The sequence below is a fragment of the Coptis chinensis genome, chromosome 7, assembly GCF_015680905.1.
Source record: "Coptis chinensis isolate HL-2020 chromosome 7, ASM1568090v1, whole genome shotgun sequence".
Classification (NCBI taxonomy): Eukaryota; Viridiplantae; Streptophyta; class Magnoliopsida; order Ranunculales; family Ranunculaceae; genus Coptis; species Coptis chinensis.
Window position 1 is genome coordinate 32,923,292 of NC_141462.1, and position 22,858 is coordinate 32,946,149.

The following is a 22,858-nucleotide window of genomic DNA, read 5'->3' on the forward strand; positions in this document are numbered from 1 at the left end:
AGAACCTCTCCAACACTGTAAAGTAACAACGAAATAGAAATTACCATCAATCTAGCACGAGGTGGTGGGGGATTTGGTTGGAGTATAACCTCTGGAAAGGGTGCAGTCAAACCAAATTCTTCCGGAGTATCGAACCCCCATAGATAGCTAAACGCTGAAATGAAAGCCGGAGAGCGAAGAAACATCACTGTCATAGCCATTTTGATATTTCTGGCCGCACAAGATAACTCGACTCTAATAGGATCAGTTTCTTTTCCAAGTCCACCAACATTACTTTTACCTAACATACCATCCATTAGAATTTGTAACCATCGCAGATTTTGTATTGTCATAGCCTTGTGCTTACTTTCTATCTTCGCAAATCCAACTGAAAACTTTACAGAAAGAACATTTAAGCTCCTAATGTTCTTTTCTATACTATAAGTGTACATGCCTAAATCTTCTTCACTATCACATACCATTTCCCATAGATATTTCGCCATGAAATTGACATAAAAACCCCAAGACCTAAGCAAATCTATTTCCACAACCAGATTGTAAAAGTCTTTATTAAGCTGCTGACCTCATCTCTAGCATGAACTTATATAGCTTGTTCACTGCTACAATGAAAATCTCCCATAGATGAGCCAAAATATCAATATATGGGCACTTGGGTGACTGGGGATGCCATTTTAAGAAACCCCTAAAAGCCGGAGCATTCACAATCGCCACAAGTGCAACTGAACTCTTCCCCACTATCTAGTATTCATCAAAAGTCCCTTCCTCTACATGCCATTTCCACCACTTGTTCGCCTTCTCCCTTCTATGAAAATCCCTCATAGAACTCTCCACTTCACGAGACTCGTTAAATTCCATTAATATACTGTTGATACTGGTGATTTGAGTATAATGGAATTATAAGATAATGGTGATTTGAGTATACTGGTGACATAATATACAGCACTATAATGAAATTATAAGAAAATAAATTGGGCAGGAAGTGTGGGGTTACCTATTATAAGATACATGTTCTCCTGCTCCAAGAGAAGGTGTTCAAATGAAACAAGAGAAAATGTAAGGAACATTGGGCGAGAAAGGTAGGAAAAAGAGAGGGAAATGTGCTTCATTTGGGTACTTGGAAGAGGGAGAAGAAGATTAAGTCCTCTTCTAAAACCTACTGTAGATGAAGGGTACAGAGAGAAGAAGATGAGGTCCTAATTTGGAAGAGGGTAAAATAGTACTAACACTGAGAGAAAGAAGGGCATGATAGGAAGTTCACATTTGTTTGCTGACATCAGCAAGTGGGTCCGACGTCATATTTTGGTACAAAACATCGGTCAACATTTTCAACGCCCTATTCTGGTATGTTCGCTAATTTGGGGTCTAATTTGTGTATTTGCCGCTTCAAGATACCCTTAATTTGTCATCATTCCTTCATCTGAAAACTCGTAAGTCAGAGTATCCCTCATCCTTATACGAAAAATTGTCATCCCAAGAAAAAAGGAAGCTACGTATCACTTACTTTATGTAAATAATTAGTAATCCTACATTCCTACTCTTCCCAAATCATTTTCCCAAAAGAGGATCCCTTTCCTTATAGGTAGATGTCACTTATAATGAATATACAACAAATCTCCTATTACATGAATACCCTTCCCAGATAACCAAAGTTACCTAGGTAGTCCCCAAAAACTCCTCAATCTAGGACTCAAATATTTAAGTCATGAAAGACTTCATACCAAGAGCTTTAGCAGGAAAATACATGTATATTTGTTGAAAAGTACTGAACCCAAAACTTCCGAAAAAACTCAGTATTGAACCCATCCGGTCTCGGAGACTTATCGTTCCCCAGATCGACAATTGCCCTCCAAACTTCCTCCTCCTCAGACTCTCTTTCTATGTCCACACTCTCCTCTCTCGAAATGCTAGGAAGGAAGAGATCATTTACAAGAGGGCGTCTACCTACGGGCTCGGTGTAAAGCCTAGAGTAGAAAGAAACCACCTCCTCTCTCAAGCTATCCTCTCCCCAAATAACCTCACCATCAATCCTTTTGATCTCTAACATATTCTCTCTATTTCTAGCCCTTGTTCTTTGATGAATTTTTTTAGTATTAGAGTGCCCCTCCCTGATATATTTGACCTTAGCCTTTTGTCTTCAGGACATCTCCTCCAAATAAACCACCCTCTCAAACTCCGCCCTCCAATCCTGGCATTGTATCTTCTCATCCAACTTGAGGTTTCCTTCTTCCTCTTTGAGATCGACTTTCCTAATATCCTCTAAAAGTTTCTCTTTTTTCCTGTCCACGCGCCCAAAAACATTCTTGTTCCACTCCTTAATTTTATTTTTCACAATTTGAAGCTTTTTTACAAGTCTAATACTCGCTTTATATCCATCAGTCTCGCAATTCCCCCACTGCTTCACATTCTCCACAAATTAGTTGTCCTTTAGCCACATGTTCTCAAAACGAAAAGGAGTCGGGCGTCTCCTCTCTACCTCACTAGTTAGCAAGATAAGGTGATGATCAGAAGCTGAGCTAGCAACAACCAACTAGGCAAGAGAAGGCCAACTCTCTTCCCACTCCGTACTCACTAGAAACCAATTCAAACAAGATAGAATCAGCTCAACCTTTCTATCGGACCACGTGAATTTACCCCCGATAAGAGGTAAATCTACCAACTCACATCTCCTAATAAAATCATCAAATCTCCTACTGATAGTGGGACTAGGAGCACCCTTTTTCCGCTCGTGGGAAAACCTAACCACGTTAAAATTGCCACCCACACACCAAGGACCCCCTCTACTAAAAGCATAAACGTCGCCAAGTTCAGCCCAGAAACTCAGAAAACCGGCCCTCTTAGAAGGACCATAAACGCAAGTAACAAGCTTATGGGTTTCCCCGTCAAAGATACAAGAAATGGACACGGAAGAGGATCCAATGAGTTGGTCCACTGCCTCAACCCTCTCTTTATCCCATATAACACAAATCCCTCCGGTGACTCATTTGCCCGATATGTCTATCCACTCCATCTCATTGATTCCCCAAATATCTCGAGGCGACCTTAAGATCAAAACAATCTAACTTAGTCTCTTGGAGCAAAGACAAGGCTTCTCCTTCCTAATGACCTCTTTAACAATATATCTCTTCTTATTGCTACCTAGCCCCCTAACATTCCACGACATGATTTTATGCCCCATGTATAACAATTTGGTTTCTTCCCCTTCTCCTAGAACTCCCTTCCACAATCTCCTCACCAAAGTTGATATTGGATACCAGCCTCGATAGTTCCCTATTGCCTTTTTTATTAGCTTCAAGCCCTTGCATTGCATTTTTCCCAACCGATTTTCCATTCTTAATTCCTAACAAAGTATTCTCAATAAACGATGGTTTATGACGAAGATAGGGGTGGGAGAAGGGAGCTGGTATCGGGTTTTTTCTTTCTGTTGGTGGCAAATCTCTATTAGATGTCGTGGCAAATTCCTTTGTTATTTTGAGTGGCAAAATTTTCTTAGCTCCCCCCAATGTAAATTTTGCCGGGATTTTGGTGGCAAATCAAAGAATGGGGCAAATCTTAAGAAAATTTGCCATCGGGTGGAAAACGTATCAAACAGTGGCAAATTGATGTTTTTTTGCATTCGCCATGATTTGGCATGGCAAATAGGGCTATCAAACATAGCCTAAGTATGGTATTAAATCGTGAAAAAAGTGGTTAAGTGACTTTCTCTAGTCTAATTTTTTGTTTTGCACGCATATAGATAATAATACTCCCATCAACGCAACCATTATTTAAATAATACGAACTCTTATATAGTTTCACTATATATTAAAAAAACATCACTTGCTTATTTTTTTCTTTAAAGCAATAGCTTATTCTAAGGAAATCGATGAAACACATATATATTAAAATTTCAAGAAGAGGGTTGCTTTACTAACTTGATTTTCACAGTCGGGGTAGCTTCAAACACAGCCTACAAAATTAAGGAAAGAAAAGATAAAAGAGTTAGAGGACTAAAGAAAGAATCATTAATCACAAAAAGAATTCATCCAGAACAACACAAACAAAATACGTACCAATCAAGTCTTTTGGTAGGCTACTGCATGAACGATGGTGAGAGTAGGCTTCCAACATAACTAAATATATTGTGAAACACAAACTCAGATTTTAGTTTACATTCTATAACTGAATTTTGTTTCGGGTCATACAACAGTAGTTGGCCTTCATCTTTCCTAATTATAATCTCTTCACTCTTTGACAAACCTATTGGATGCAAGAATCAAAATGGCACAGACATCTCGTTTTGTCCAACTTTAAACAGCTTCGTCCAAGAACCGGCAACACCATATTCTCCCATAACCCAAATATCAACTTCCTTTGCCTAGAACATATAGAACAAAGAAAGTAATCCACCCAATTCTCTAAGACTCACTTTGACCTCACCCGGATGAGACAGATAATTAACATCCAATCCGGCAATTGCATCTCATAAAAACGTTCGTCCTTGAGATCAAAACAAATAGTAACACCCTTCGATTCACAACCTAACCAATGTGTCACTCCATTAACAAGTACATAATATGTTTGATCAAAACCCGACACCTCAGTTTTTTCTACGTCTCTCCATGTATCTTCTATTCCTTTGAGGTTAACATTTTCTTGCACCCAAATACCGACTTTAATAGTGAGCACACTTACAACATAACACGGTTTACAACGGATAAATCTTATAATCTTGTACTCGTTACTACTTTCACAATAACCAAATGTGAAATCAACGTTGTGATACGAATGCCAAAGTTTTTTTCGAGGTAACTTGCATTTAATAGTAATGTAATCTTGTGTAAGAGGATTTAACACGTATAAGTTGAACAAATAGTTATCTAACCAACAAATTAAACATATTAAACCATTGCAAACGCCAACAACCATTAAAGCGGAAACTGGAATTTCTATTTTTATGGGATTGGAATTGGAGGTAACCTCTAAGTGGTAGAATTGGGATTTTATGTGGTTAGGTCTAGTGACAAAGATGACGCTGGAACTGTGGACTTGGATTGAACGGTTGAGATGTAAATTGATAAACCTCAAATCCAATTTGAGTAAGTTAAGCCATTGTTTGCAAACGCAATAGAATTTTATTAAGTGTATGGCTTCTACTTTTGAGAGTATTTCGTTGAAATTTATGTCTTCAGGGATTGTGTTTTAAGTCCTTAACAGATCGATCTAATCGCTTCATTATTCTCTTGAGGGATAGATGGAGAGATTATAAAAGGGGGAATCACAAAACTAAGAAGTTGGGTTTGTAAAGTACCAAGAGCTACATGATAGCAAACAAAAGAGAGGCTCCTAGAAGTTCTACATTCGCGTCATAACAACACCACTAAGCTTTCAATCACCTGAAAAAAAAAACAAACAAATAAGGCGTCAAACGCGCATAGCAAGTATAGCTACCCAATAATTCATCAAGTTAGCGAAGAGAGAATGTAGCAAGAGAACCAACAAAAATGCAATTAATACCATACATACATGTACCTAAATAAAAGAGATATAACACATCAAAGCATACCCGTATTAACTATCATGTTAACTAATGGAAAGGAAAGGAAATAATGAGAGTGGTCCACTATGGAAAGGAAAGGAATGGAATGGAATGGAAACAATTTTAAAATTGTGTCTGTTTGGGAAACTGTGGAAAGGAAAGTAAAACTGGGGAAATGAATAATCCTGCTTGTTAAAAAAAACTGTGGAAAGGAAAACAAAGTTGGAAACAGACATCATATTACCTAACAATTTTCTTTAAACTTATAGTTCCTGCGAAATTTTTTTTGGCATGACCTATCCTATTTTAGGCACATATATCATACATGACACCTGTAAAAAGAAATTCTGCATATAGATAAAAAAAAAACATAAACTACCCTGTTTTATCAACACTCATAGAGTATAAACAATATTTCCTACACCTGCAAACAACAAATGCATAATATTATCCATAAAACTACCACAACCATGTACCTCATAGTGCATTTAGAAAATAACAACAAAGAACTAGGTTTAAATCCTCAAAACATCCATAACACTTAAAATAAACATAAAAAAGGGTATGTTCCTACGACATAATCAAAACATACAATTTCATACAATATATATCAGAAGGTTCTTGAATTAGTATCAGCAGAGAAAGAATTATATCCCGGGAGGCATATTAAATCATAAGTAAGATAAATTGCATTTTGCTTATGATGTTCATGCGGAGATAATAAATAAATAACATATTTAAATATGAAAACAAAGATAGTGCCTAAAAGAGGACAGCAACAACAAAGAAACAGAGTCTATTTCTTCATAACCAACTAATCACACGCTTTGGGCGTGCGCATGTAAGGCTTTGTTTCGATCATAAACATAAATAATCTTTCATTGGGCGTGCGCATTTAGCTTTCTTTTTAGATTCCTAGAAATAAAATTCTTTATGTTTTATCGACTCACTTAATATCATGGTTCGCATGTTAGAAATAGGTGTTATCTACCACTTTTTTTTTTACAAATCTAACGAATTTCCCACGGAATTCCTTAAATTGACAAAATACTATAGAAGTATAACCAACCAAATACTAGTCTTCACAATATGATTGGAATAAGTTGGTGAGTATTCGTCAGTTTCTTGTTGATGCGAATAGTCTATTGTTTTTTTTGATAATAGAACTAGTCTAATTAATCCATTCGCATTGTTGGGGCAATTGCAAATAAAATGAATAAAAAATAACTCTTGCGTGTAGCTAATAGAAGCAGGTTTTCCACTTTCAAATTTGAATTATTATCTTAAATCAGTCAAATTAATAAGTTAATTACCACAAAAAAGTGTAAGCCCAAATGGCAAAATTTAATTGTCATCCATTTTGTGATAGTTAAGATTAAAAAAGCATGCATATAGGACATTACCACCAACAAATTTACACAAGGGCATACAGAATTAACCTCATTAAATCACTAGAATTGCAACTTCAACTCTTAAGTCGCTTATTACATCTATCATGGTAATAGCTAGCATGAAAACAAACAACAGAAAAACTACTAATGCAATTTACAAACAAAGTATATGTTGGCTGTCTAACATACCTCCTTCCATTGATTTGATTGTAATTTCGGTCATAATAATAAAACAAAACAAAAAAAATCAATGGAAAATAGAGAGAGAGAGAGAGAGAGAGAGAGAGAGAGAGAGAGAGAGAGATAAAGACGTCCTTACCTGAAATTGGAGATGAGGAGAAGTGATGAAGACAAATGAGGAAGATGAAGAAGGGGGCGGTTCCTTTCTCCCTGGTTCTCTTTCGGTTCTACTTTTTTTTATTGTTGGGCTTTTTTTTTGGTTTCCTTTCCCTAAAATTAAAATTTGAGCACCGACTCAAAACCATTTCCCTTTCCCCAGTTTTGTTTCCGCACAGACCAGGGGTGTCAAAATGGCCCTCAAACCCTCAACCCGCCCTCCCATACCAGGCCCATGGGCCGCAAAAGCTCTCAAAATGAGGCCCTCACACATTCGTGGGCTGGGCCTACCTAGCCCTCAAGCCTTTGAGGAGAGGATAAGGGCCTAGACTTTGAAACGTAAGCATTCCCTTAAGCATGACCCTCATTAGGCCCTCAACATTTATTACATATATTTTAATAAATTTTTTTACAATATATTTCATTTTAGCATTAATATGCTAAAAATCATTTAAAAGAACGTTTATCTATTAAGTTTGCCAACCTTATAATTTCATTATAATATTTTATGAAATGAATTTAACTGATCTTAATTGACTAATACAACTTTAACAAGTTTTTTTAGTAGTTTGAAGGTTTAATTGTGAAGTGCATTCGATTTTATCATTTTTAACTAGTGTTTCTAAATTTCTTTTGCAAATCAAATGTATAACATAGTATCCGGCCCTCACGTTTGGCCCTCAAGCGCGCCCTCTCAAGAGGGTTGAGGGGCGGGTAAAGGCTTCGAGATTTAAGCATTGGCCCAACCCAACCCGACCCTCAAGGTAAATGAGGGTAGGGCTGGGCCAGCCCTCAAAGCATAAAGGCTTCATTGTTTGAGGGTCGGGCCAACCCGGTCCAGCCCATTTGACACCATTACGCACGGACAACAAGTTTTCTTTTCCATGGGGAAACAAACAGCTACAAAACTACGAAAAAGGTGGACCACACCTCTTTTCCTTTTCTTTCCCTAGCCTTTCCTTCTGAACAAACAATTGACCAAGCTTAATTGATCTTAGTGATGAGAGAGAAAAATACCTGATTGCACTTTCATTCGTTCTTCCTTAAATCCAGAGCGAAAAAATTCATAGACTAAGAGGTTTCTTTGTTGATAGGGTATCGAAAGAGAGATGGGGGAGGGCGGGAGAGAAATTTTGAGCAAAGATAAGAATCGTAGCAGAGACGAGAGAGAGAGGAGAGGAGACGAGGGGCATCGAGAGAGAGAGAGAGAGAGAGAGATGAGGGGGCACGAGAGAAAATGAGGACAGACATAAACCTCTAAAGCACGGACGCACCTCCTAATAGGTTGTGTCCGCGTCGGACACGGACGCGGCATGGATGCACGTCGGACGTGGTCAACATGGTCAAGACGCAATCAACTAAACCGGATGAGGGTCAAGGCACAATCAGGACGCGATCAACATGGTCAGGACGCGGATTTTGACCTAAAAAATAAAAAATTAAATCAAAATAATATTAAAAAAACTCAATTTTTTCATTTTTTTTGTTTTGTTAAGACTTATGACATGTTTTTAAAGTTTGATTAGGAAATATTAAACTTAATTTTGTGGTTATTTATCTTTAGTAGTTTTGAATTTATGAATGTTGATACATTTAATTTAGTTTTTAATGTTTAATTTATATAAAATAAAATTATAAATATTAATTAATTTCTACGTCCTTTGCCGCGTCCGCGTCCTACTTTTTTGAGATATAACCGAGTCGCTGCGTCAGTGTCCGCGTCCATGCAACATAGACAGAAACCGACCAAAAGCCTTTTTGGGCCACATACCCCCACCCGGACCTAGATCGTTCGCTCCGCTCACTTGATTATGTTGAGCACCAAGTTTTGATCTGCCAAAATATGGATGGTACATACTATGTAGCATCCCGTTTTGGGTCTTGAAGATGATCCAAATGACATTGTCAGATCGTTTGCCTCATAGAAAAGTGATTTGTGTCTGTCGTTAAGACCCGTTTCGTCTGTTTAGGATGGTATATCATATGTAGCATCTATTTTTTGGGATGATACATAGTATATAGCATCCTGTTGAGCACAAAGTTTTTATCTGTCAAACTATTGATGGTACATACTATGTATCATCCATAGCTAGTAAATTCGCGGACTGCTAGAAATCGATAAGGAAATTATTCGCCAAAAATTTGAAATTTAATCATAATAATACGTTTAAAAATTAGACTAAAAAAACGAGAAAAACGCCAAACATACAATTCGTCTTTGATATGGGTATAATACGGAAAAAATCGGATATATTTTGTCGCATTACAAGTTTAGAATGCAATAAATTGTCATAATTGCTCATTAACTACACATGCATAACTCAAATTTTCATTTATATTTACTTGCTAACACTTTAGTTCTTCGATATTCTTTAGGTATGGAAGGTTCTAACTTAAGTGGATTTTCAAAACCTTCCATTTTGAAGTTGCATCATACCTTTTATAGTACGTTTTTTTCCATTTAAAAAATACGGACCATATTTTTTGGTAATTATAAGCCTGGATCATAGAATTCGTGTATTAATTCCTAGGTTTGAAACATTCGCCTTATTATTCATATTATACGTAAAAATGTATAAAACGGGTATTAAACACGAATTTACTAGCTATCGTACCTACAAGAGTTTTGGGGCTCGGAGATTATCTGAACTACCCCATCAGAACGGTTGGCTCCTTGAAAAGCGATCTGAAGAGGTTGTTAAGGGCCGTTTCGTCTGTGAGGATGGTACATGTTATGTAGCATCCATTTTTTGGGATGATACATACTATATAGCATGTTGTTGAGAACAAAGTTTTGATCTGCCAAAGTATGGATGGTACATACTATATACCACCCATTATTATAAACGACCCCTGAAGATCGTTTGGCTCTATAGTCCAACGATCTGAGTAGGTCGTTAGGGCCAGTTTCGTCTGTACTGCCAAAGTATGGATGGTACATCCTACATACCATCCATTATATAAATGGCCCCATAAGATCGTTTGGCTCTATAGTCCAGCGATCTGAGTAGGTCGTTAAGGCCAGTTTCGTCTGTACTGCCTAAGTATGGATGGTACATACTATATACCATCCTTTATTCAGAATGCTACATACCATATACCATCCTGTTGAGCAACTAAGAATGCGCAGTGAATAAAATTCCAAAATCTATTACAAAAATCATGTCAGAATCTATTACAAAAATGTCAGAAGATTTCACAACGAGTGCTTAAAATAACTTGCAGACTTCCATATTGTTCGAAGCCAAATATTTTTTGTCCCTTACATCATATATTTATCATTCGGAAAAAGACATGTCCATCATCACTACAAAACTTTTGGAGTCTATATCCGTCTTGAGGCTCGCACCCAACATCGTCATCTGGGACATCATCATCATCAGGGACATTATCAACCGATAGGCCTGTAAGTTTAATATTTATATTGCATTATTTATCTTCTAAAGTCATAATCATTAGCAGGTAACATTGAAAATGAGCAAAAATGGAAACATTCACATACCTTGCAAATTAGGTTTGGGCACATGTGGACACCTACGCTTTGATGCTCTATAGATTGATTGTTGCTACACTTGGTCTTTCTGTCTCTCCCATTTTGCTCAGCAGCTTCCACTACAACTACATAACAAGCAACCCAAAATAAAACTTCATCTCTTCACAAAGAAAATTTCATAATCCAAAAGTGAGATCTACATAGATACGTGTTATTTTTCTTAAAACGTCTTAAGCGCATTTACTTGCATAAGTAAGTTTATTTAATAAAAATACTCGTATAGGAACTTACATCCAACATCTCCGTTCAACTCGTCATCTGCAGCTCGAGCATTGCGCTCAACATTCTCCCTATTTACACCTACAGCAGAGAGCACCACAAAAAGAAATGCGGCCAAATAAAAATCACAAGCAACTGTCCCATCAAAAATAATCAAACAAAGTGTTAACAAATGACTGAGAAAATGGATCATTACAATATTAAACAACGTTGTCACCAACTTATATAAACTTACCCCTACCTTTTGGACACAAACGTGGGCATTTGGGCTTCGTGTGCCCTACGATACCACAATTGCCACACTTATTTCTTTTCATCTTGTTCTGACCTTTTAGTCTACTAGGATTTTGGGCCGACCCTTGCATTTTACATATGGTGGATCATTAACTGATTGATGATGTGTGGTTTTAGGAGTAAAAGGAAACTCGAAGGGAATTGGTGGGCTGCATTCAAAAGTTGATGGAGTCTCATCCATTCTATAAGTTCGATCATGAGTAGAATGTATGTCAGAGTGAACCTGGGGCCTGCCATCCGAAGTAGATCAAGTCTCATAATTTATTTGGAAAGAAGCTAACACGACTTTAAAGGCTTTACTGTCTCCCTGAGTTTTGGAAGCCCGCAAACATATATCTTTGCAGTTGCTTGTAATTTCACCATAACGAATGGCTGTGGTAGACCGATTAGAATCATTTGGACCGGGTACTCTAATAACTGATTTAGCCACCCGGGTCCATCTCCTAGAAAAGCAGCGTTGCGGAATTTGTCGAACGTCTTCATGCTTGTAAACTGAAATTATATGTCTACAAAGAAATCCAGATGACTCAAATAGTCCACATGAGCAATTAGCTTCCCTTTCTAGGACGTTGTATTTCACAATTGGCTTTTTATGTCTGTTTAAATGACGACTTACAGTGTATGCACGAACATTCTCACTCGCATCTTCTCTACCCTCTATAGTGTACATCGCTTCTTGCTTAAACTCCATCATGAAAACATCAAAACAAGCTCGAGTGTAGATAGATTCAGCCTATTTTGCATATTCATCTAAGTGGGTATCGGTAACAGGCATGCTCGTTATAGTCTTCACCTCTTCCTCATGCTTTCTCTGGTGGATATTCCAAACTGCAATTTTTAATTTCCCAAAAATATCAAACAACCGCATGCCAGGCCTCACATGATGTCGTATAACAAAATTTATACTCTCGCACCGCTAGTTGCTTTTACAACCAGCAAAGAAATAACCATGGAGATAAGCTTCTGACCATTTTTCCCTTTTTTTGTATATCATTCCCACCCAATTGTGCTTATCAACCTTGTAATTTTCCACGAACTTTTCCCATCGTTTATCAAATTCATTGCGGGAGCACTTCATATGCATCATCGAGTGGAAGGCTTTTAAAAATCCTTGCTTGGGGACATTCTTGAGGCAATTATTCATGATGTGCCAACAACATAAACGGTGCTTCGAATTTGGGAGAGTCAATATCAAAGCCTCACTAATCGCTGGGTCACCATCAGTAATCACAGATTTTAGGTGCTCTCCGTACATTGCATCAATAAATGATTGTAATACCCATTTATAAGACTCCACCGTCTCACTTGTCATCAATGCAAAACCAAAAATTATTGTCTGTCGATGGTTGTTGATCCCAGCAAACACTACAATCAGAATCTTGTATTGATTGCTCCTGTATGTTGAATCAAACAACAACAAATCATACCAAAGCAACTATAATCTATACGTGAGGTGGAATCTGCCCAAAACAGCCGAACTAGCTGCCCGCTCTCATTTAATTGGTAATTATGGTGAAAGAAAGGATATGCCTTTGTCTTGCTATCCATGTAACCTAGCAGAGTGTTGGCATCTCCATCAATACAATAAATTCTCCTATCATACTCCAATTTATTATACAAGTCTTTCTTCAAAAAGCCAACATTTGAATATTCTCTAGCTCTATGTACAAAGATATCCATTATTTTGCAATGACGAATGCCCACATCATTCAGAGTCCTAGCATATTCCAAATCATGTTGAGGCACTTTTCTATGTGATCGACCGAACATCGAGCTTGGATACGGCACAAGTGAATGTGTGTGATCCCCAACAAAATCTTTCACAATCCACAACTTTGCTTGGAAATCATAACCAACCTCAAAACAAGCTTCACATTTAAATTGAGTGATTGCTTTGGGTGCTCTTTTGCGTTTCCTCGGTATGAGACGCTTTGGATCTCGTTCACCTGCAGCTGAGCACAAAAATCTCCGCTTAACACGATCACCATTTTTACGAACTCTCAAAGTATCCTTACGAACACTAAATCCCACTACTTTGGCATAATCATTATAAAGTTTGTACACCTCCTCCAAAGTTTTGAACTGCAAAGAATAAAAAGTTGTTTTGTCTTCTTCATAAAGCCTATAAGCCTCTGGCCTACTCACGGGTGTGTTCCTGATGTCTGTAACTTCATCATTTTCACTATCCACCATGGAAACATTTGATTCATCCTCTTCCTCAGACCTAAAACTGTCAGAACATGTATTTCTAAGCCATTCTTCGTCATCCTTGGAGATATGATTCATGTTAGGATCACTACATAAAACAAATGGAGACTTTTAGCACAAATTTACATAGTTCTACACCCTTTAAATGATAATACTTGTAAAACATTAGAGAGGGAGCGCGGCCATTTACCCCCAACAAAACGGGTTGGCACCCACTTTGTAAAAAGGCAGTGTCATAATGGTTATTCCATCAATTTCCTTTCTTAATATGGGTTTACAGGCCCGTCCAGGCATATTTCCTTTTTTGTTGTCCAACAAGGATGACAAATGTTATCTATCATTCATTATTGCCTCTAGAATATTTCTGAAGTCTGAACTATTCATTACAATGATATATTACATATACCATTTCTTCTTAGAAGGAAAATAGATAGAATGCACCCCTCCCTTTTTGGGAGAATGTTGTCTAACAAGGTTGATACTTGTCATCTATCATTCATCTATTTTTGGGAGAATGTTTCTGAACTATCCACTAGAATGATATATTATATGTACCATTCATTCTCATAAAGCATATACATAGAATGTCATTCATGGGATGGGAATGAATCTCCAAAATTAAAAAATAAACCCTAAGAACTCAGCACATTATAACACAAATTGCAAATTGAATTGCAAACACGTTTCAAAAATCTTTCTCTCAATTGAGGAACCAGTTTACTAATCTTATTGTTACTGTAAAGTTTAATAGTGTGTAAGAATGTAAGATGAACTTTTGACCGGTAACCACGAATTGAAATTGATTCAATTAACAAGTAAATGCGATCGACGATGGTTGTATTAAATGAAGTTAGGGGAGGAGGAAGACTGATAATTTTGTTAGATGAAATGGTTAGTATAATATCCAAACCAAAATCTAATCTAATTTAAAATCTAAGATATAAATTACTTTTTCGCCCTTTTAATTAATTATCATTAAACTTACCTAGCCGGTTACCAAAAATATGACTAAAAAAAAAACTTGGACAAGGAGCCTGCGTACCGGTGTAGTAGGCGTACCCTAGATTTTGGTAAAAATAATAACACATCTTTACTACGTATATAATGCGGATTATAGGAGCTAGTCGTGTAGCTGTAATGGTGTCCGTCCATTTTTTTGTGACGTTCCTACCCTTCTATTATAAATAGCTCCTTAAATGTATAAGGGTATATTTGGAAATGCCGAGTATTTTTTTTTTCTTTGGTTTTCTTGGGGACCCACCTAATTTCCTCTATAATTATCTAGCATCCAGTAAATGTGGCTGAAAATTTGTTGAATGATGCGATGAAGAATTGAGTACTGGTTGCATGATGTTTCATCTAAAGGCCAAAAAGCCAAAGCCCTAAAGTTTTCCTATAGAATTGCATATTTAAAGTCAGAATTTGCATGTTGAGCCAAAATGGCCCTCTAACATCTAGAATGATGGGAATGACATGATAAAAATCAAGACCGTGATCAATTACATACGATTGTAGGCAGAAGCAGCACAATGTATAAAAACATTTCTTTTGCTTTTAACGTACGGTGATTAACTGATTAACACACATTGTGTTTGTGTTAATCAATTACACTTCTCGATCTCCTCACTACATCTTTCTCTCTCTCTCTCTGATTACGAGTTTGTCCATGAGTTGTTGCTGCTACTGAAGCTGTCCAATGGCCCAGTTGTCATCAATTTGAATCTGAAACATCTCTCCTGGGGTTAAAGGCCTCTCATAGTTCACTTCTCCTAGTGGGCCAAACAGAATATGGCAACATTGATCGAATTACGATGAGGAGAAGGATAGAAATGAGTTCAGCTTGTGTGGAGAAGACAGAGCCCCGCACCCTCCACAAGCCATTCTGAAGCGCGCCCCGCGACATCGTCCAAGGCAAGAGTGCCCCACGCCCTCCATAAGCAAATATGAAGTGCGCCATGCGCTCAAGCTCCTAGACATCATCCAAGGCAAGAGCGCGCCCCGCGCCCTCGATAGCACAATTCCGAGCGCACCCCGCGACCATGCCTAATTTGGTAGGATTCTATTTTTGCGGAACCGCGAGTTTTGCATTATATGTTTGGGTTTTTGGCAAAACCAAACACACGAGAGATAGCACAAAAAGTCAGAGAAAACCCAATCTTGAAAGCTATCAAGATTGAGAGATAACATTTACAGAGAGACAACCCTGTAAAGAGATAAAAGTGATCTAGTAAGGTGAGAGACTGCAAGGAGTGATTGTAATCTTCCTTCCCACTTTATAAAATTACTAGCTCTTGTGGAAGTAGGCACCATTGGCCGAACCACAGTATATCTTTGTGTTGTGGTTTGCTTTTACTACTTTACATTATTATTTGTTGTTAATAATTGTTTAGCGAGTTGGGCATGTTAGTATAGGTTGTAGTTGATATTTAGATTGTTGATTGGAGTTGAATTGTGTTCAAATACAAGTTATTTGTGTAGTGGGGGAATCGATTGGTATTGGTATTAACCCCAACAAGAAGATGTGTAAATTTAAGAGAGCAAATAGGATAGAGACATACTTCATTTGAAGTGAACACACTTGAAACATTTGTATATACGTATATGGGTATTGAGATGTCTGAATTGATGGTTACGGGTCATGGCTCTTCTAACTGTTGCAAGGATCACAGTGGCTAGAGCAAAATGGGCGTCAAAGAATACTACTCTAAGTGAAGTTTGAATGAGGTAAGCTTTTAGTGAAGTTGGAATGCTAGGCAGCAGCCAGTGGTAGATAATAAGTATGAAGAAGTATTGAAATTTAGCAAGTGTATCGAGTTTGAATATATATGAGGCACTAGAAGAACAGCCAATCTGCTACTATGGGTCTCAAGATAAAATGGTAGACAAGATATGCAATCATAGGTAACACTACACATCTCTACTAGTAGTATATATCCTATAATGATCTTGGCCTCTTAAATTCATCCGGGCTTTTTTCTTAAGCATAATGCCCCTAAATAAATAATTAAATCAACACACCCAAATATCATTTACAAGGATAATTTGGTCTTTTCTGCTTTTGTAAATATATGGTACCCATATTGTCCTTAAATTAAACTATTGGTTAGTACTTTAATTAGGAGTAATTGGTCATTTCATCCGGTGGCTTAATTAAAAATCAAATCCACGCCTCTCATTTGAAAATAAATCATTTAATTAGGTAATTAATTAGACATTAAAAAAAAAATGAAAAGACAGGAGAGAGAGAGAGACTTCTTCATCTTGTCAATTTGGCTGCACCCATGGTCTAATTATTGTGAGTTAAACACACTCTCCCATAAATTTTTTTTTTGTTGCTTTCTCTCAAAAATTTGTCTTCGAAAACCCCAATTTGAAAATTAATAAAAAAATGGTGAAGAAGAAGACTTGGTGTTTTACGTAACCCCAATTGAGTGAAGAAGATATAACAAGTTGAAAGAATAAATCAACTAAGAACTTCACTACTAAGTCTTTCTTTTGGAATAAGAAATAAACTAAAAACTATTCTTTGCCATTTCGATTATGCAAGGCCAAGTGAGTATAAATATATATATTTCTGTATGATCTATGTGTTTTGATAAACTAATATGTTTTTTTTTTCTTCAGCTAAGCTGCAAGAATTGAATGTGTATGAGATCAATGAAAGAAGCTGAGGAGTTGAGTAAACTAATATTTATCTCGCTTTTCCTTTTTGTTATTCTTTCAAAATTTTCATTTACAAATGTTCATTCTCTCAGGTTAGAAATGAAGAGAAGACGAAAGGAATGCTAGGCCCGGATCTTGACATGGTAACTTATTTTATCTCAACCAATGAATGTGAAGGATTTTAGGTTTTCTATTAACAAAATAATTTTGTACAAAAAATGATAATTTGGTATCCTATTCTTTTAGATTATTGGAGACATTACCAAGGAGAGTACTCTAACTCCTGAGTACTTCAAAGGAGTGAAGAAAGTTATCAATGCAGTATCTGTCATTGTTGGCCCTAAGGAAGGAGACACTCCTGATAGGCAAAAATACAGCCAAGTAGAATCTTGATCCCTAATCAGTTGATTAAATTTATTACTTTTTGATGACAGCTGAGTGAGTGTAGCATATTGAACTTCAGTGTTTATTATTTTCTTAATCTTAAAGCTTGAATGCACATTTAGAAGTGTGTAAACATTTTTTTAGTATATTAACATTTGGATTTCCTTGTGTTTACAGGGAATCAAGTTTTTCAAACTAGAGGTGTGTATATGACTGTCTCTATTGTGTCAGGAGTCAGATTCATTCTCTTATAAAATTTTGAATTTCGGATCTTATTTTTTTATATTGTGATATGTCTATACATGTGATTATTGACTAACCTTTAATATTCCGGTGATTGTTGTGTAGATAAAAGGTGATTCACCTGAAATGGTGGAGTATATCGGGATGCAGAATGTAATTAATGCTGTGAAGAAAAGTGTTGGCCTTCAAAATGGGAAGTTGCTATTTAGATTTCAAGGTACAACTTTGGTTGGCGTAAGGAAAACGTAGTTAACTTCCAACAGTTGATTCAAGGTGTCTCATACTTATGTTGATCAAAACATTTGCAGATGGAAATTTTGTTCCTAAGGACATTTTTATTCACCCTTATTTCAATAACATAGTGAGTTTCCACTGCAGATAATTTATCCGTAGATTTACCATGGGGTGTTTTAGATGATGTTGTCATGGGAGGAGTTAGTGAAAGTACTTTTCAAGTTGAACCAACAGGCAGTGAGAGTGGTGGACCCACTGGGATCTTTAAAGGTTAATACCTTTCAATTACTCCAAGAATATATGATTAATGTGTATTATCACTGAGGACCTTTAGGTCATATATTGGTTAATTTTGTTTCTTAAAAACTTTGTTTCTGATATCCTTCAGGTGTTGTCTCCACTGCAAACAATGGTGGTTTTACTAGCATCATAACCAAGGTATGCCTAGGAAGTGTTTGGATTTTTGTTGCAGTGTTGTCCAATTTTCTGAATGTTTTCTTAGTTGGGTCATGAAATTGGTAATGTTGAAATTGCACATGGTGCTCTGGAGTCATTTTAATGAGAAGCGATGTTCACATATAAAGTGTTTCCTACCCTACTTTCTTAAAACTTAAATCTTCCATTTCAATACCTATTAATGTTTTTCACTTGTATGACTTTTCAGCTTGATACAATTTAGTTGTTAAAAACGACTGAACCAAGTGTAATGCGGCTTAAATTTATTTGCTCACATTGCATTATAAAGCCCAGGATGTCCTTGCAGATGTGTATCCAAGGTTTCTCTGGGAAACTACTACCATCTTCGACTAAATTTTTACAACCCAGACATAGCCATACTTCAACAAGTGGAACCCATATTACTCCTGGCCAAAGTTTAGATGGTGTATATTTACTTGCCTAAGCCAAAACTAGTTAAATGTTGAGAACTAGGTAACCTTTGGCTTGAGGCTACCAGCCCATCATATTTTAAGTCTTATAAGTTAGACCTGGTATCACTTGGAAAACGTTATAAAGAAAGATAATGATGAGTCAACTGTGTACTGGTGCAACACACAACCTCCATTACCTGATTAATCTATCCTCTGCTACATCCTGTATTTGTTTGGATGGGTTTCCTATCCAAAGGGTTTTTCTCATTCTCACTGTCTCCTGATGATCAAAAGGCTAGACAAAGATAGAAAAAGTCCTACTTGGGAAAGAAGCTACAAGTGTAAGCCTTTTCACTTCAAATATATTCATGCCATATTGACATGTAATGAAAGATAATGATGTTTTATATTGCAGACCTCAGTTGACAATATCGACTGCAATGGTGTTATGCCATTGGTTTTACTTGCGCCAGTCTCATGCTAAAAGTGATTGGCGGGTATACATCTTGCACCTTCTAGACTTGCACTTTCTTTTTAACATTATCGCATTACTTGGGATTTGTTTCCTGTTTGTGCGACTGTTCTATTGCGATCTGAAGCCAAGTTATATCCGTAAAGGCGTAAACATAGTTAACTCTTTGATTGTACTCATTATCTTTTATAACATTTTACATTGTAAAATAGCTTCCTCCGAGATCCTTGCATGATGTCGAAGAGAATATGGATTTTACTTATAAAACACATTGAAATATTCATTTAAATTGAAATATTTGCCTTAGTGATTATGCATGAAGACTCTGTAGCTTCGGAAACATGGGCTTACTGGGGTTATGTAGAAGGACACATTAGCCTAAATGTTACTTTGGTTACTGAAATTTTCATGGTATCACACAGACGAGTGGAAGTTCGAAAAACTTATGGCAACATGAAACACATGGATAGTAATTGACATGTACGGGATGCGGCGTTCTCCATTATTGTATTTTGGGTGAACTTCAGGGAAAGTATTTGGACTTACGTTGACATACCATCACAATCACAAGTTGAAATGTTGAATATTGCATCCTGTATATGTTTCTAAATGAAGGTACTCCACTTGGATTGGTTTCCTAATGCCAAAACTTGAAATTTCACTACTTAAAATCAGGTGTAGGTTAATTGGGTGCATCGTGCACAAACCATAGGTGCTCCTAAACTTTTTGTATATGAACCTAAAAGAAAGGAAAGATTCAAGAATAAAGTGCCTTAGTTTATACTTCTTGCTGCAATGTATATCAGTATACTGTTACTACACAGGAGGTGGATATGAACCAGAGATTGCCACAGAATTGCCTAAAGAGATGTTTAAGAAACCGAGACTGAAGAATTACTCCACTGGAATGAACGAGTCTGGGGAAAAGAAGTTGTACAGTCCCACTTTTGCAAAGAGAAAGACAAATAACAAGCCAAGCAACTCTCAAGTGAAGAGTTACTCTGCTGAACTGAACAAGCCCAAGGAAACGAAGCTGTATAGTCCCACTTTTCCAAAGAGAAAGAGTTTTAATAGTCCAACCATCACCCAAGGTAATCAAGCTTGGTCACGGTTTTAATCTTGAGTCTTTTGTGCTTGCCATATGATATACTTTCTTGTAGAGGTATTTCCATTCCCTTTTATGTGCTGAATAGCTATTTTTTCGTGATTTCAAAGTGAAGTTTGAGTTGTGTATATTAGATTCAGTGTTTGATAGGTTTCTGATTGTGCATTGACTTAGACCATGGAGGTGGAATCCATTAAAACATAGTAACTAATTGTGTAGTTGTTTTACCCTTGTAGTGGGCCTTCTACCATTCTACCAAGACATGACAAAAACCCTTTTGTTTCCAACACAAGTAACCCAGATTTGAATCTTTCTCAAGTCTTAACAAAGCAAGACCAAAATTTGAATTCCATTTGTCAGTTGCACACTTTTTTGCTTCAAAGCCGAAAGCAATGTAATCGCATATTCTGACCATTGTAACAAGTATAAAGTCAGCATGGCCTACATAAAAGATTGGGATGGAATTTGATCTGTATAGTTTTACTAAAAAATCACTTGGTCAAATATAAGAAGTTATGCAGGCACCTTTTTGTTTTTTGTTATTAAATTGAATTAAGTAAACTGCAGCATTTTACTCGTGCTGTAAGTTTGGAAATTTGCAGAGCAAAAGGGAACAAGGGAATCTCAGCCAACTATGGCACAAGGACCTTCTAAGTGGAGTGATTACTTGGCAGAAGATGAAGATGATTTGTTGTTTGGAACAACTGGAAGTTTGGATGATGTTCAGGCTCCGTTCAACCATAACATGTTCGAGACCCATTTCAATGATCAAAGAATAGAAGATGAAGTCCACCCTGACTTTCATTGATAAGTTCCCATGTTGATATGTTAGTGTTTAGTGCTGTGATTCAGGTTTATGATTTTTGTCATTACAAGTGCTTGTGTTTGTAACTTTGACCAAATTACATTCTAGAACTCTCAAAAGAACCATGGGGTAAAAAGCAAGAGCTCTAGATAAATAAAACTTTGCTTACCAATTTTATGATGTGCTTTCTCGAAATTTTAATCTCCATATGGAATTTTGGATAGAAAAAATAAATAAATAGGCACTGTGGAAGTTATAATAGTTTTGAATTTTTAAAACTTTGATGGTGAAATGGTAGATACGCAATGCTCAAAAACCAAAATCATTATTTTGACATATGTAAATACTCAAAATTCATTCTACACTTTTATTTTCCATCCACATGCGAGCACGTGCATTTTAGCTAGTATAGGTAGTGAGCAAGTGCTCTAACCAACAACCTGCAACAAATGATAATAAAACAAAATGCAACCAAATTAACTATACAAAAATCACTTTTGGACTGGTAGCAATTGAGAAAACTTTTTGAATGACCTTTCAATTAAATTGATAACTAAGAGCATCTTTAGGAGTGATATCAACCTAGCATCAAACACCAAATTTCCAACAATTTGGTGATTTTTCAACTTCAGGAGAGTTACATGTTGATGAAAACACCAAAAAAAAACACCAAACCAAACACCAAATCGGCCAATATTTGGTTCTAGGTTTGGTACTGTATCAAATCATTTACGCGGTTTAAGAAAAACCGTGCGGTTTTGCCAACACCGCGTGGGCTTGGGCTGCTAAATGGGCTTCTATGACGCGGTTTTGGCAAAACCACGTGGTTTTTCTAAAACCGCGTGCTCTCAATGACAACAACGGGCAGAAAACGGCTATATCTTTCTAACCCTATAAATTGAAACACTCACACCATAGTTTTACACTCACTTCTTTTCTCTACTCTCTACTCTTTACTCTCTACTCTCTACTCTTAAAACAACAATGACTAGTCAAGAACCAAAAATGAAAATCTAGAGGGGCTTCATGGATACAAGAAGAAGATGTTGCTCTCACCAATAGTTGGCTACAAGTTAGTCAAGATGGTATAGTAGGAAATGAACAAAAGTTGAATGATTTTTGGGCTAGAATTCTAAATGCATTTCATGCAAATCTAGGAAGAATGACCGAACGCAACTTGACGGGTATGAAACACCATTGGACTCTCATTCAAGCTAATATCAACAAGTTTCATGCTATTCTTTCTAAGATTCAAGCATCTCCTCCAAGTGGCTATAATGACAATATGATGGTAAGTATTTACTTTTTATTTGTTATTTTGATTCACAAATACATTTTTCAATTCTAATTTAGTTTTTGCTTAAATGGTAGGTTGAGGAAGCAATAAATGCATATGTGATGCATAATGGGGTTTGGAAGTGGATGCAATGCTATAATATGGTGAAAGACTCACCCAAATGGAAGAGGCTACAGTTGAGAAATGATTTGCATCCCACCAAAAAGTCGAAGTCAAAGAGTGGGGAAGGAGGTTCATCAGTTCTAATATCAACTGCGACAACTCAACCAA

The 22,858-nt window shown here is 36.7% G+C and overlaps 2 protein-coding genes across 2 annotated transcripts; one reads left to right on the forward strand and one right to left on the reverse strand.

The window, feature by feature from the left end:
- Positions 1 to 12,041: 12,041 nt before the first annotated feature.
- LOC147487171 (protein FAR1-RELATED SEQUENCE 5-like) lies at positions 12,042 to 13,594 on the reverse strand. Its single transcript, XM_086573965.1, has 3 exons — positions 12,927 to 13,594; positions 12,239 to 12,702; positions 12,042 to 12,136 (listed from the first exon to the last, which is right to left on the reverse strand). Exons 1-3 carry the CDS (start codon positions 13,592 to 13,594, stop codon positions 12,042 to 12,044), a joined length of 1,227 nt encoding a protein of 408 aa, XP_086430091.1.
- A 3,062-nt stretch (positions 13,595 to 16,656) lies between these two features.
- Positions 16,657 to 21,468, forward strand: LOC147487172 (uncharacterized). Its single transcript, XM_086571649.1, has 11 exons — positions 16,657 to 17,068; positions 17,141 to 17,190; positions 17,272 to 17,322; positions 17,426 to 17,560; positions 17,741 to 17,764; positions 17,912 to 18,023; positions 18,185 to 18,310; positions 18,429 to 18,478; positions 19,166 to 19,250; positions 19,325 to 20,472; positions 21,089 to 21,468. Exons 3-10 carry the CDS (start codon positions 17,299 to 17,301, stop codon positions 19,333 to 19,335), a joined length of 567 nt encoding a protein of 188 aa, XP_086427775.1. The 5' UTR covers positions 16,657 to 17,068; positions 17,141 to 17,190; positions 17,272 to 17,298; the 3' UTR covers positions 19,336 to 20,472; positions 21,089 to 21,468.
- The last annotated feature ends 1,390 nt before the right edge of the window (positions 21,469 to 22,858 follow it).